We start from the raw sequence: 15,651 nt of genomic DNA, 5'->3' as shown, positions 1-15,651 counted from the left end.
AGCAGGAAGGGCTGTCGTAAGGAGTAAAAGTTTTCACGTCCCCCATCTGCTTCAGGAACAAGAGGTTACAGCCCGGAACCGGGGACCAGACGCCGATGAACTAAGAGAATGTGAGCATTCCCTGGAAGAACAACCAGAGGACTCCTTTTTAAAGTGAAGAATAAGCGCCGGCACCTCTTTTTCGGAGTCCACGAGGAAGCGAACAAAGGATGTAAAAAAAAGAAAAATTCTCCCAATACAGCAGAGGTTGGACAACCTTGTAGCCAACTTACAAAGCAAAGAGCCTTTTGTGAGGGAAAACGCAAGTGTGCTCTCGAGGGACTGGCCTTAAAGGACAGTGCCTGGGACTGCCTCGGGCCAGCCCAATCCCCTAACTCATCTGCGGTTTTCAGGCCCTCTCCCCCTCCAACGGAGGCCTCATGCCCCTCATGGTAAACAGGAGATAATGCCATAAATCCACACAACACCGGATTAGGAGGAATAATTTCGAAGCATCACAGGAAGCACATTCCATACTCCTAAAATGACAAGAAATTAAAAAAAAATCTCAGGAACTTGCTCTTTCTGCTAATTTCCTCTAACTCTCCTCAGGCCTTTTGACTTTACTCCAGAAAGAAGCCTCTGAATCCCTTCTCCTGTGTGCTTATTACTATGTCGATTGTCAAATGCACAGGAGCGGGAGGGGGCATGCTTCAGAAAGTCCCCTTCAGGAAGGGCCATCAGCCCCAAAGCTGCCCTCTGCTCTCAGAGGCCCCTGGTCTTGTCACAGTCATGAATCTTAAGGACCTCGTGTGAGCTGCCGAAAATGTTGGCCTAAAAGGGACTGGTAGGTAAATTGGGGCTGTTCTACCCAGATAAAACTACTCTCTGACTTTCCAGTGTAACATATAGTACCTTATTACATTTTAGCAGTCCCCTAAGTGGGCATTAACAGGGGGAATGTCAAGAGGGCTCTAACTCAGAGCTTGGCCTCCGAGTCAATGTAGAATCCCTGTACTCTTGGCATATTGTCTTGCCCCAGGCTTATCAGGCTGTGTAACACGGAGCAAAGCAAGTTTGACATCTGTAGTCCCCATTGGTCACATGCTTCCATCATCCCCAGCAGGTAGCTCCATTAAGCTACCACATGCCCCAGTGATTGGCACACTTCTACAACACTTATCTCAGGGCCACGCACATGTACAAAGAAGCAGTACAGCAAAAAGGTTAAGAACAAGGATTCTCGAGCCTGACTACCGGGGTTTAAATCTCAGCTCCACATTGCTTACCAGCAGGCCAGTGACAGCCTTTCTGAGCCTTGGTTGCCTTATCCAGAAAAGAGAGATGATAAGAGTACCTACCTAAGAGCACTGTTGGGAGGAATGAATGAGTTCATGCATATAAAGTTGCCTGAACAGTGACTAGCACATAATAAATGCTTTATAAGTATTAGCTATTACTGTCAGGGAAATCTTCTGAAAAGGATTTGTATAGAGCTTTAAAAAAAAAAGACAGTCTGTACACTGAATTCTGCCTTACTTCATGCTCATAAAAATGAAAATGGAATATCAGTACCTACTTCTGCAGTTGCATCACTAGGATAAGGATGAAAATCAGGTAGCTTTTCTTTGTTACATTTACTAAAGGAGAGATTTAAACTAGGTTTGCCTTAGAAACTGAGGCAATTATCCAGATACCTAAAGCCAGGTTTATCTTGGGAAACGGATATTTTGACCTCCATGTTGCTGTATCACATCATGATATAATCTTCTGATTAATCAATTTTGATATCTTCTGATATAATCAATTTTGGCAAACCAAGCAAAAACATTCAGGGAGAGGAATAATTAGTGTAAATAAAAAGTAGTAAACAAATGTCTTGGCTGTGCCTCTGGATTCTTTGGAGTCAAACTCTTACACGCTTAGCTTCCATAGTCAGCACATAAGGTAAAAATAGGGTATTGTCAAGGTTGCCCTTATAAATCCATTAATTTGCCCATAAAATATAGCTACATAATTTTGTGTATAACTCTGATAACATGCTATTATGTATTTGTATGCATAAATTTATAATAGAATGTTATACAGATATGCAAAATATAATTTTACAGTATTTTTAATTTCACTAATTTATTTATCTGTTGGTTTTTTGGGAGGGGGCGTCTTGGTGCATATGGTTGAATTCTCATTATGTAAAATGTGCATATGATATGATTTTCCCAAGATGTTTATCTGAAGCCACTATATTTTGTATGCTTGACTCTTGGCAAAACATATCCAGAAATCATCTAAAATATGGTATGTCATCAACAGCACTAAAGGGATGACTTTTCATTAAAAAATTATTTTATATGAATTTTTAAAACCATATGCAAATATTGTTTTGTTTAAAATCAACAACAAAAGACCTAAACAAGATACTTTCTTCATGGGGAGAACTGTATTAAAGTTGGGGATAAAGCCAGTTATTAAGATCAAACTAAAAATATGTTTTATTAGCATAGATGAGGGATATAAATAATGAGTGGCACAGGTTTTCAGAGAAGGAGATTATTTTCAACTATGGTGGTGAATGAAAATGTCAGGGAGGAGGTGATGCTTCGTGATGGGTCCTAAAGAGACTAACTTGCAAATAGAAAAGACTGGTAATGTGACAACTGCCTCTCGATTTAAACAAACAAAAACCTTAAAGGTATTAATGCCCCCTCAGAAAAGCCAGAAAGCCCCACTTGAGTCAACAAAAATCTCTTCCTGCCATCCTCAGATCAAGCCAGGGCCACCATACAATGAGCTCATCACAAGTGAAAACTACCCAAGCTTCCTGGAGGAATTTCAGACGTAACACGTAAATTAATTTTCCCTTCACTGAACTCGAGTCAGTCGAGCACAAGCAGTTTTAACCATATAAATTAGAAATTTTGACTTACATGATTTAAAAACTGAAGAATCCAGATTACCTACCAAAGAGATGAAAATATCAAAAAAAAGTACTATCTAAACCCTTAAATCAAACTCCAAAATTCACCACCACCTCCTCAAGATCTTGCCTTAACCAAACAGACACACAGAGCTTTAGGTTAAGTAATAAAAGAAGAGGGATTATAGTCTCAAACAAGAGAAGAGGTATAGACAGTATTTAAGAGGATCCTCTTAGAAAGATCCAAGAAAAGAGTAAAAGCAAAGGTCCTACTACTAAAGGCACAGATTAAGACAAAACAAAACAAAATAGGCTCTGTAAGTCCAAGACTCATAAAATTTCTGGAAATGTTCTGATTTCAAATATCTTGTCACCATCATGTCCTAGAAATTTTAATATTTCAATATCCAAAATATATTTAGACTACAATAGAACTAAACTAATTCACTACAGTGCAATCCATGAATTCATGCAACCCAGCCATTCTAGGACAGGCCTCTTGTTCAAGGACACCCATCCTGAGTTTTTAGTTCTAAACCAGGTTATCATAGATGAGGCCTCTGAAGAAATGGCAAAGGTTTACCCACAACCAAAGCTAACTGGCTCCAGAGAACAACTGGTTGTGATAGGGCTTTGTTACCTAAGTTGTTAACAAACATTATTTTAAGAGGTCTGATTCTAATGCTGGACACTTACAGATGACTTTTTTTCCCCCTTTTCAATTTCTAAAAGTTACTAAGGATTTCAGGTATTTCAAAAATTATTTCCAGATCTCACCATTCCTTCAGAGTATTTTGTCTTACAGCTAATTTTCAGAACAAAAATCCTTTCTTCTCTACCTTCAGTAGTGCTTCTCAGCTCTGAACAACTCAAGCCCTGTTGAACTTCAAGCTGTAGCTAACACCGTGTAAGTGCTTTAAATAGAAGAGAAGAGTAGGAAATCTGGTGAGAAGGGAGAGTTCAGAGTAGCCCTTTTAGGGAGAAAAATATAAAGCAGGAAATCTCAGGTTCTGACTGATAAATCAGGAAGGATATGGGAAAGTTGCGACTCTAATCCTAGACAAGAATCCTAGACAAGAATCCTCTTGGGTAACTGAAAAATGCCTAGAACAAAGAAAAAAAGGGAGAGGAAATAATTCACATAAACCTAAAAAATGACCGTAAGATCAATTTAAGCTTAGGATGACTTGAAAGAAGGAACTCTGCATATATATGTATAAAGTCACAGTGTGACCAAAAAATAATACTTGGCTTCATTAAGTAACACATAAAACTTCTTAGGGCCATATACAGGAAGTTTCCTCAGACAATCTCAAGTAATTTAATCCAGTGTTAGTTTGGTACAAGTTCATAGGCTATTTTTTTCCTGAAATATTTTCTAAAAGTGTGAGCTCAATCCTCCCCCAACTCTTCTGTTGGGATTGTATGAAACAGCAGTTACCACGGAAGGCTGTCAGTTTCCAGGACAAATAATGTTTACTTTCTGAGAAGTGATAGTTACAATTTCAGCCTTGGGGAAAGGGTAAAGAAAGAAGCAAAATACATTCTTCATTAAGAGAAAACACAGTACCATTAAAGAGTTATTTTGGGGTAAGTGAACAAAGATTTTCTGAGAAAGTGGCTGTAATAAAGAGTGACTCCATTTTTGATGTCTGGCCATCGACAGCATTTGAGCTTCCACCCCTCCTCCCCACCACCACACATCTGGTACTTTAGATAAAGAAACCTGTGTGTACCTCCTGAGCTCTTGGCACTGGAGCTTGAATCCTGCAAGCTTGGATACCACTGCCATGCATGGGAACTTCTCTAGCCCCACCCCCTAGCCACCGAAAAGGCCCAACCTGTTCTTTGCTCCTGCCATTCCAGACTGGCTTGCGCATCCCCTGCTCTCAGAAGTCCCTTGTATGAGCAATACTTTCTTTCAAATTCTCTCAGTGTGTGAAGTGTCATCAGTCTCAACAACTGGCCTATTAATTGAGAGGGAGTCCATCTCGCCTCTGTAGGGTGATCACAAAAAACTGGGACAAGGTAAAGAAGACAATAGCTGTCCACAGGAGGGGAGATGCTGGGGGTAGGAATGACTGTGTATTATGACAAAGATTTATAGGAAGGTGGTATTATGATATACAATCAACCATGAGTTTCTCTAGTTTGGACATGGCACTATTCCAATCAGCACAAGAAGGGGCAAAGAGCTCAATTGTGAACAACTGGAATTCCTTGGCATGTTGGAACAGCCTATTCCTGGGGCCAGGAAAAAATGAAATCACTTCATGGTGACGCTAGACATTGTCAGGTATGGATAAAAATACACACACACACACATACACAGACACACACACAAAGATTGATGTTTAGAGTATCTTGGGCTATTCCAGATTTCAGACTCAAGTGTTTCTTCACTTGGATTTGTGGTATTCTGGCAGCTAATACTTTGCAGGAGAAAGTGGGGGGAGGGCATTTTCAACCCTCAAAATAAAAAAGTGTGACCACTGTAACAACCAATGAAAGCATGGTATTTAACAAAGTGAAGAGTCTGAATGAATACATCCACACATTCAGAGTGATTCTCCACTGTGAAGTCTCTGATGCCTAATGAGGGCTGAACTACACCTGAAAGCTCTGCCACATTCATTACACTCACAAGGTTTCTCTCCTGTGTGAATCCTCTGATGCTGAGTAAGATGGGCACTTCTACTGAAGGCTTTCCCACACTCATGACATTCAAATGGTTTCTCTCTAGTATGAACCCTCTGATGTTGAGTGAGGGATGAACTCTGACTGAAGGCTTTCCCACAATCTTTACAGGTGTAGGGTTTCTCTCCAGTGTGGATTTTTGTATGTTTTGTGAGAGTTGAGCTCTGACTGAAGGCTTTACCACATTCTCCACACTTGTAGGGTTTTTCTCCAGTATGAGTTCTCTGATGTCGAATAAGGGCTGATCGATCACTAAAGGCTTTCCGGCAGTCATTACAGGTATAAGGTTTCTCTCCAGTGTGAGTTCTCTGATGTTGATAGAGGTGTGAGCTCTGACTAAAGACCTTGCCACATTCACTACATTCATAGGGTTTCTCTCCAGTGTGAATAAAGTGATGGACAATAAGGGAAGAGTTGTGACTAAAGGCTTTCCCACATTCATTGCATTCATAGGGCTTCTCTCCAGTATGAATAAACTGATGTTCAAAACAGGATGAATTGTGACTGAAGACTTTACTACATTTATTACATTCGTGGGGTTTCTCTCCAGTATGGATTCTCTGGTGTTGAATAAGAGATGAGCTGTGATTAAAGGCTTTCCCACATTCATTGCATTCATATGATTTCTCCCCAGTATGAATTCTCTGATGTATTGTAAGTGCTGAATAATTACTGAAAGTTTTTCTACATTGACTACAATCATAAAGTTTCTCTGCACTCTGGATTCTCTGATGTTGAATAAATGGTGTGTTCTGAATTAAGGCTCTTTCACACACATTATGTTCCTTCCCACTAGGAACATTCTGATGATGTTTGGTAAGGTATGCGTTCCAGTTACAGGCTTTTCTATCTTCATAAGTCTTCTCTCTAATATTAGTTTTCTGATGTTCAGTGTGGTGTTCATCATGACCAAAGGCACTCTCATATTGATTACATTCCAAATCTGTCTCTCCAGTATGAACTATACAATGTTGAATATAAACTGAGTAATCGCTGAAGATTCTACCACACTCATTACACCAAAGAACTTTTTCATTTGTGCTGTCTTTCTCATGTCTGGCTAATTTTGAATTCTGTTTGAAGCTCTTTCCCTGAGCATCATGTGTATAAAGCCTCTCTTCTTTAGAATGTCTTGGTTGTATAACAAAGTCTGACTTCAGACTAACATGTCTGCCAAATTCAACACATTTGGGGCTCCCATCTGCTATAGAAGTTCTTTTCTTGCAGGTAACTGTTCCTTCTTCCCAGAGTCTATCTTGAGCACCCTCTCTGATCTCTGTACATCCCCAGGCCTCTTTCAGACTGGCGGTCCTTGCATCAGCCTCTGTGCTTCTCTCCATATTTATCCCCTGGTATGATTCTTCTTCAGAAAATACTTTCTTTGGTTTTGACTTTCTGGTCTCCAAGTCTGGGGGAGGAAAAGTAAAAATGTTCTCTGCACTAGACTGTGGGAAATGGCTAAAGCAGGAATGAAATAATAATTGCATAAACACCATTAGTCATAAATGTAAACCAAGCAGTCAACAAATAATTCATTGAATACCTATTATAAGCTAGGCATTGTGTTATGGGTTAAGATTCAATGATAAACACAGCAGATACAGTACCAGCTCTTTTGAAATGTATAGTCTACTGGGGAAGAAAGGTATTAATTAAATAACTTCAAGCATGATGAATACTATAAAACAAGGTGTTAGAGAGCTGTCAACTGGGGAATGATCAGTACTGTACACAGGAGTGGCAACTGCTCCCAGCCTCTGAACCACTGGAATCTTCCTTGGCTTTTGATACTACCCCCTCCTTCACCCCCTGTCTGGAGTTCACCCCAGCTCAGGTCATCCTTCAATGCCTACATCTTCCACTCCCACTGGCACAGTCCTCCAGAAAATCTCCTTGATTACTACTGAGGTTGCTATCAGATTCAATAAGATCATTTCCCGTATTTTCCTTTGCTACCATGAATGTTCACCATTTGCCAGAGATTTCCTTCAGCCTCCACTTTTTTTCTTCTCTCTGAGCCTCCCAAAACACACACACACACACACACACACACACACACACACACACCAAAGACTTTAAGAGGTCAAAGTTCAGGAGAATGCAGAAATGTTGGAAGGATCAGGGGATTAGACCTACTACCAGTAGTAGGTAGGAGGTTTATTCAGGTTTATTATGGGTAAACTACACATGATATACTTTTTAATTGTTGTAAAGTCGGAACTGTATCATTGGGGATCTTGTAAGTACTCTTGCAACTTTATTATGGGTAAAAGAAACATAGCACATATGTCTTGGTAAGTTGACGACTATTTTGAAAGTAATCTTAGTAGGTGGATTTGACAACCTTATATAATGTAGGAAAAGAAAAGTTAAAAGACAGCAACGGAAGTTAAGCAGAGGACAAAAACTGTAGCAGGGGGACTAATCCACCATTAGGTTAGCCAAAAAGGAGGAGCAACCTATTAATGTTAAGTCCAATGGACACTTTCCAGGTCTTTTTCACTTCACCTTTCTAGCATATAACACTATGAGTCCCTTCCCTCCCTCTGAAATGCTCTCTTCTATTGACTTCTATGACAATTAATCTGACCTGGTTTCCTCCTCACTCTGGCCACCCCTTCTTATTATCCCTTTTGAATTCTCTTTCATTTATTTATATCAATAAATTTTTAAAATACAGAAATTTATATAACATACCTCTACTGCCATTATCCATTATTAAAAATTATTACCATTTTATTATTTTTGGCACCAGTTTTTTTCCCTATGTGTTTACCTTTGAAAAAGTACACAAGTGATATATATAGATATATACATATATAGATATAGATATATAGATATATGACAGATACTTAAATGTGTATGTTCATTAGGCTTCTAGGCTCTCTTGCAACTCTTTTCACGCTCTATGGGTGATCTCATCCACTCCCAAGACTTCAATTACCATATTCTCAGATGATTCTCAAATCTGTACCACCAGCTAAGATCTCTTCCTTCACCAAGATCCATTTGACATATCCTCCTTATATTCATCTACCTTCCAAATATCTCCATTTACACCAGAGCTTCTCAACTGCAGCACAATTGACATTTTGGCAAGCAAGGCCTTGTGTGAAGGGCTGTCTTGTGCATTGTAGGATGTTTAGCAGCATCCTTGGCCTCTATCCACTAGAGGCCTATAGCATCCTCCCAATCTTTAAACAATGCCAAATGTTCCCTGGGGGCAAAACTGCCCCTGGTTGAGAACCACTGGTTTAGACCTGCCATAGACACTTCAAACAACTTAGGATAAATGGAATTCATCTTCCACCCTCCAAACTTGCTACTTCTCCTGTGTTCTCCATCTCAGGGAAGAGAACTTCCATCCACCTACATATCCGAGCCAGAAACCTGGGAATTATCTTTGTCTGTTACTCCCTTACCTCCCACATACACTCAGCAAATTCTGTCAATTTTACATCCTTAAAATTGGATATAAAATTACATCCCTTAAAATTACATTCAAATTCTTTCATTCTCTTCATATTTTTTAGATAGGAAAAAACTAGGTATGATGAAGACAAAGTATATGAATGAGAGACTCCAGCAACTAGACAGGAGAAGGAAATGACCATATAAAATGCCTGGGGCAGGGCACAACAGGGATCTCTGGATCAAGTGTTAGGGTTACAACATTAAGGAGGAAGTACCCCTTCCTTGAGTCTAGGAAGAAGGAGAGAGGTAGACTATCAGGACTCTGACACATCCAAGTGAAGATGAGAGTAGGGCATCAACATTTTCTAAGGGCCTAGAGGATTTGGAGAAGGATCCCTAACTCATATTTCCAAAGATGTTACCTGCCTTGTTCTCACTTACGTGTAGAGCTGCTGCTTAGCACTGCTCCCTCCTGCATCCGTGGATTTACCACTTGTTCCAATTGGGAGGTGACATCAGGTTTAGAAAATGGAAATCCTACTCAAGGGAAAGAAACCGAATGTGATTTTAAGTTCAAAAGACAAAGGACCGCCCCATTCTCAGTCCCACTCTGTTGCGTTTTCGAGAGCAGAAAACAGGGTAACTAACTGTCAAAAGCAAGTGAATATTTTCTACCCAAGTAGGGTGAGAAGTAGTTTAAGGATCTGCTCTGGATTCTGGAGAAAAAAAAATAACCAAAACCTCATTTGTTATTTTCTCCTAATAGGAGCAAGGGAATCTTTAGAAAGCAAAGGCAGCCCGAAAGGGTACCCTGAGTGGGAGGACTCAACCTTACCCAAGGAAACCAGGTTCCTATAGTTCTCTAGCATCACCTCCCTGTGCAGGACTCTCTGCGCAGGGTCCAGTTCTCTCCATTCTTCCTCAGTGAAGTTCACAGCCACATCCTTGAACGACACAAAGCCCTGAAACAGCCTCTGAAGACAAGGTTGAATGAGGCAGAATTAGAGGAGATTGATGGGCCGGGAGGAAATAGATCCAACAGTGTTCATAGTGTCAAAGACAAGATTTTATTGACTTGTATGTTAAGAGTCTTAAAATGTGTATACCCTTTTGACATAGCAATTTTACATCTAGAATCCATTTATAAGAAAATGATCAGAGATATGGGAAAAGGATTATAAACAAAGATTCTTATCTATTTATAACTTACAATAGCAAAATAGTCCTAAATAACCTAAATGTTTGAGGAGAGTGGCAGAATCTGCTAACTGCTCACTAAAGTACACTTCCTCCTCACCTTTCTAGGTAGGCAAACATTTCCCAAGCTCCTTTGCGGTTAGATGTGGCCATGTGACTGAGTTCTAGCCAATGGAATGCAAGCAGAAGGAATGCAAGCATACATTCCTCCACGTTGTTTTCCCTTTCCCCTTCTGGATGGCTGATGTGGAGATGACCCCAAAAGTGAGTCTGAGAGCCATATGGTAAGGATACTAAGGCTTCAGAGAGATCAAGGCCCTGAATGGCCACCCTATCAACCTGCTGACCCAGTCATATGGTTACAAGAACAAGAAATAAACTTCTATTTTATTGGGGCCATTATACATTTTGGGTCTATTGGTTAAACTAGTTATAAGTTATCCAACCCTAATTCAGAAATTAGCACCTAGAAGTGGACGGTATCATGACAAAAACCTAAAATATACGAGTGACACTGGCTTGAAAATCAGGTGGCAGGTTTCAAGGAAATGGATAGTTAAGGCTGGAATGATGTAGACTCTTGATATACAGTGACAAAATAATGAGTAACTGTGAAGGCAGAACAAATGCTCACTGAGCCCGTAGCTCTAGGGGAATAGGTTGGAAAGAGCCAGAATGCTAGTTTGCAAAGGACACTCCTGGATATATTTGGCAAAGAAAGAAAGAGTTGGGCTCAGGAAAGAATTTGCCAATTTTCAAGCTGAAATAAAATGGAACACAGAGTCCAGAAGTTTGGTTGGAAACACAGTTGAAAAAGCAAACTGTTTCTAGATCTCATACCGTAGGAAACAAGTCTAAAAGCAACAAAAGTCCATTAAAACTTCTCAGCTAAACAAAGTGATTTAGCTCTGTAAAAAAGATCAGATTAAGGATATGACCGGGCCGGCCCCAAGGCGCAGCGGTTAAGTGCGCGCGCTCCGCTGCTGGCGGCCCGGGTTTGGATCCCGGGCACGCACCAACGCACTGCTTGTCAGGCCATGCTGTGGCAGCGTCCCACATAAAGTGGAGGAAGATGGGAACAGATGTTAGCCCAGGGCCGGTCTTCCTCAGCAACAAGAGGAGGATTGGTGTGGATGGTAGCTCAGGGCTGATCTTGCTCACACACAAAAAAAAAGATATGACCTTCCCATCCAAGCCTACTGTTCAGCTGGCCTTAAGGTTACTTTCATTAAGTTAAGAAAGAAACATGATAAATAAGGAACTAAGAAATATACCAAGCTTGATAATTATATCTAGGAAAGAACTTTGGTTGTCATTATTAGTATGTGGCAAACAGATCAGGAGCCTCTTAAGTTTCTGTAGGACAGTACCTCCATGATTTCAATGTACTTCCTTTTTTCCTGTTTCAGAGGAGGGAGTATTTCTCCTCAATTCTAAGCCATTTATGTCACTGACTTCTCAAATCTTTCTTCTCAAAAATCTACTCATCCTTCAGGGCCCACTTCAAAGCTCACTGCTTCCATTAGCCTGAGAGCTCCTTAAAGGAGCTTAAAAATGTTGGTTGAATGAATAAAGCCTTACCAAATCTTTCTCAGTAAAACACACTTGCTCACTCTCTGAATTCATACAACATTTTCTCTAAAGCCCTTTATTACTGAGTAGGCCCTCAGTAAATCTGCTGATTTGTACCACACAGATTTATGTACATGTCTTTCCTCCCCATGGAATTCTAAGCAGACAGAAGAGATATCTCATGTGCCTTTGCACTTCTAAGCCAAATGTCTCAAATGAAGCTTGGTTCTCATCCAGCCATGCTCTGTCAGTCCTCCTCCTCAATTATCTGCTAAAGGGGCCTCATCGTCCCCCCTTCCTCGACTGCCAACTGACAGGGGAGGCTGCCAAGCCCCCTGATCTCCACTGCCACTCCCACACACCTGAGAAACACCCAGGTACCATTTTGTTGGCAGTCCATCCCACCCACTTGATCTTATCTTTTAAAACTGCTGATGCTAATAGGGCTGATTAGCTTCACGCTAAGAGAAAGAAATTTATTTGCTTCAGGAATTCAAATGAGATTTTAGGAACAAGAGGAAAATCCCCAATTCACCTGGGACTTTGCTGTCTGGTGAAGAGCAGCCATATTCTCCTCCTCAAGATATCCCTTTTGGGAAAGGGCAGAGTCCCTGGATGACAGAGCTGGAAGGAAAGAGTAATAAAGGAATCTAGTTTATTGTTATGTATCTCAGGCCTATTAAATTAAAAACAGCCACTTATGACAAAATGTGCCTCTGACCTTGGCTGTCCTATGGTTTGAAGGATTCCACAGACATCTAAGTAATGAGGCTTCAAAGATAACCTCAGAGTAGACTGAATGTAAATTCATGGAAAGAAATGACCATTAACTGGGTTCAGGACATGCCTGAGCCTGTGCTCTGAGAATGAGGATCCCTGTGACCCAAAACAAAGCACATACTATCAGGGTTGGAGGGAAGCTTAAAGATCTCTAGCCTCAAATCCTTTATTCACAAATGGGGAAACTGTACAACTTTAAAGAACAAGAAAACGGAGCCACAGAGGCAGTGCCCTTCCCAGCAGTCAAGGGTACAGGGAACTTCAGCCACCAGATGACGACCATTCCAGGCCCACGGTAAGTCTGCAGCCATCCTAGGTTGGTTCCACCACACACAGGATCCACTAAATTGCAGTGTGTCACCTCATTCTCCCCTGCATGCTAAGCACCCAGCACAGTGTGCCTGGCAGGCAATAAGCCCAAGGAGTTGTGAATGAATTAATGAACAACCCACCTAACTCCCTTTGTCTGATTCCACACCCATCAAGCAACCTTCTGCACGTGATTTACTTTCCCATTTTGACTTTTTGCCTCTAGGGAGAAAACTGCTGATCATATTAACTTTGAGTACTTCTTTGAGCTTATCTCTGGGTGGTAGAATTACATGCTATTTATTTTATTCCATATATAATTCTGTGTTTTCCTAATAGTCTACAGTTTATCATTTCTTTAATTCTCCCCCTCCCCCACTCCCAAAAGCAATACTTAAAGACCCTATGGATTTGTATGGGGGAAGAAGTAGGTATTTCAAGCCCTCAGTCATTATAAGCAGTACAGGGTTTCATAATTTTTAAAAATCTATGCCTCCTACAATGCTTTCTCACTGAACATTGGCTCTGGAGTCCTCCTTCCTGCTTTCAACATGGCTCTGCATGGCCACAGGCCAGTTTCTTCTGTGCTTCAGTTTCCTCATTTGAAAAATGGGAATAATAGTCATACCTACCTCCAGCATTGTGCATTAATGCATATAAAGGGCCCAAATCAATACCTGGTACAGAGTAAGCATTCAGTAAAGGTCATTTAACTATCAGTTAACTACTATTCTATTTTCTACACTAACCAAGATTTTATAGGGTTTTCTTTCTATCCTTTGTTTTACAAAAAACAAAAGGTATAATCAATGTTTGATCATTCTCCCAAGCCCCCACTTGCCCAAGATGCCTGCCCCATCCCTGTAGTGAACTGTGACAATCAATGAAGAGTAGGAACTCTTAAGTTCCAGGGTCTTGGGAACTCAGAGGGGCTGAGGGTGGGATGTTTGGGGAAAGCCAAACAGACTAGAGATAGACTATAGAAGGCCCTTCTAATCTTGGCCATCCATTTGTACTTCCTTAAGAAACAACACTTCTTAAGAGGGAACTGAAAGGAAACCAGTGAGCCGTTCCCAACCCTGCCAGAATTGGGCAGCAAGGCCATGGACCCCGCTGATGCAGGCCCCGGCTCTGCACCTGAGCCCTCTCACGTGCTGTCACGCCAAATCAAATCATCAGCTTCTCCATGCCCATTTCCTCCTCTCTTTCCAAGGAGTATGACTTCCTCCTCTCTCCTCCTCCGGAGAGGCATCTGGTATAACGGAAAGAGTATGGAGGGTGAGATGTCTTCCTTTCTTGGAGCTTCAAGAAAGGAATGGTAGTAAAAATGGAATGATAGTAAAATTACTGCTACATATCAAGCACTCACCATGTGCCAGGTGCTTTCCATAAATCACTTTTTACAAATGAAGAAACTGACGACTTGCCCAAGGTCTCATGCTGTGCACACATTTTACAAGGCTGCTATAATGAAAAACTAAAATGAGACTATGTGTGCACACCGTAGGTGCCCAGCTAATGGCAGAACGCTCTCTCACTTGTATTTCTTACCTCTGTTCTGAAGTTTGTGGGTCCAATCCTCCACAACCACAGCCTCTGCACCACAATTTGGGTGTAGCAACCTCACCCAAGTACTCCACGTCTCTTCCTGGGAATTGCCAGCATTCTCCCAGAAACTCTGGCAAGAGATCCTGGATTGAATTTTTCTCCTTTTTCACTGTATTTCTTTTCTCATTCTCTGAGACTCCACTCCTAACAGTCATCAGAGTGTCCGAAGCAGTATCTTCTGAGCTAAGGTTAAAGTCAAGAACTTCAGCAGTCCCTCAGTCTTCAAGAAGCCCTAAACACAGGCAGGTCTCAATATAACCTTTACCCCAGGGCCCTGCAGAGACAGTCACCCAGGAACACAATCACAGGCAACAAGTGAAGATGCTGTTACCAACATGCCTGACAGATACACAAGTGCCAAGTGTGGATCATGGTAGAAAGTGCCTTGCTAGGAGAGAGGCCACCTGGGTTCTAATTTCTACTATGTGCCAGTTGGCTGAGTGACCCAGAACAAGTTACCCTTCCTCCCTGGGCTTCAGTTTTTTTTTAAGTACAAATGGGGAGGTGGACACCTACTATTAATAATCGCTACTACTGACTGAGCCCTTACTTGGTGCCTGGCACTGTGTGAACTGTTTCATATCAGAATTCCACTTAATCCTCAGAACCACCACCTAAGGTAGGAACAATAAACCTCATTTGACAAATAAGGAACAGGAGTTCAGTGACTCGCCTTGGGTCACATCCCCGAGCAAAACCGCTTTCTAGCAATGTAGACGAATGAATCTCTTGCATCCACGCCCTCCCACGTTACCACTGCTTGAGTCTATACAATGGTTCCACCACACTATGGGTTGCAGGGACACACGGGCACACGTGCGTGGGTCTCGGACCTGACCCAAGCACCAGGAGCCTTCCGCCCAAACTGCCTCACCTTCCAGCCAAGGCTGCGCGGGCCCTCAGCCTGTTTCCGAGCAAAGGACTCGGTGTCTCGGATATTAAACACACGCACACACCACTGTCGGGTACACACAAAACCCAGAGCAGAGGGGCAGGGTCAAGTGGCCGAACCGAGTGAGGCACCACCCCAGCTCCAGCAGAAGGGATTACGGCCAGATCAGCGGGCCCGGGGAGAAAGCCAGTGGGACGCAGCCAGGCCCCCAAGTCTGACAGTCCCCTGCTGGACACACACCCCTGTCCAGCGTCTGCTTCTCTCCGGACCAGACACGGGTCAGGTC

General features: G+C 41.8%; 1 protein-coding gene across 1 annotated transcript; it reads right to left on the bottom strand.

The window, feature by feature from the left end:
* Positions 1-5,243: 5,243 nt before the first annotated feature.
* On the bottom strand, positions 5,244-15,467 carry LOC101406468 (uncharacterized; the record flags this gene model as incomplete). Its single annotated transcript, XM_087440240.1, has 6 exons — positions 5,244-7,001; positions 9,449-9,544; positions 9,843-9,981; positions 12,312-12,400; positions 14,417-14,543; positions 15,348-15,467. Coding segments are annotated over 6 exons (2,118 nt in total), but the record flags the coding sequence as incomplete, so codon positions are not given.
* Between the last annotated feature and the right edge of the window lie 184 nt (positions 15,468-15,651).

This window comes from Ceratotherium simum, chromosome 16 (assembly GCF_057802395.1).
Source record: "Ceratotherium simum simum isolate JZ-2026a chromosome 16, ASM5780239v1, whole genome shotgun sequence".
Taxonomy (NCBI): domain Eukaryota; kingdom Metazoa; phylum Chordata; class Mammalia; order Perissodactyla; family Rhinocerotidae; genus Ceratotherium; species Ceratotherium simum.
This window is presented reverse-complemented; position numbering and strand designations above follow the sequence as displayed.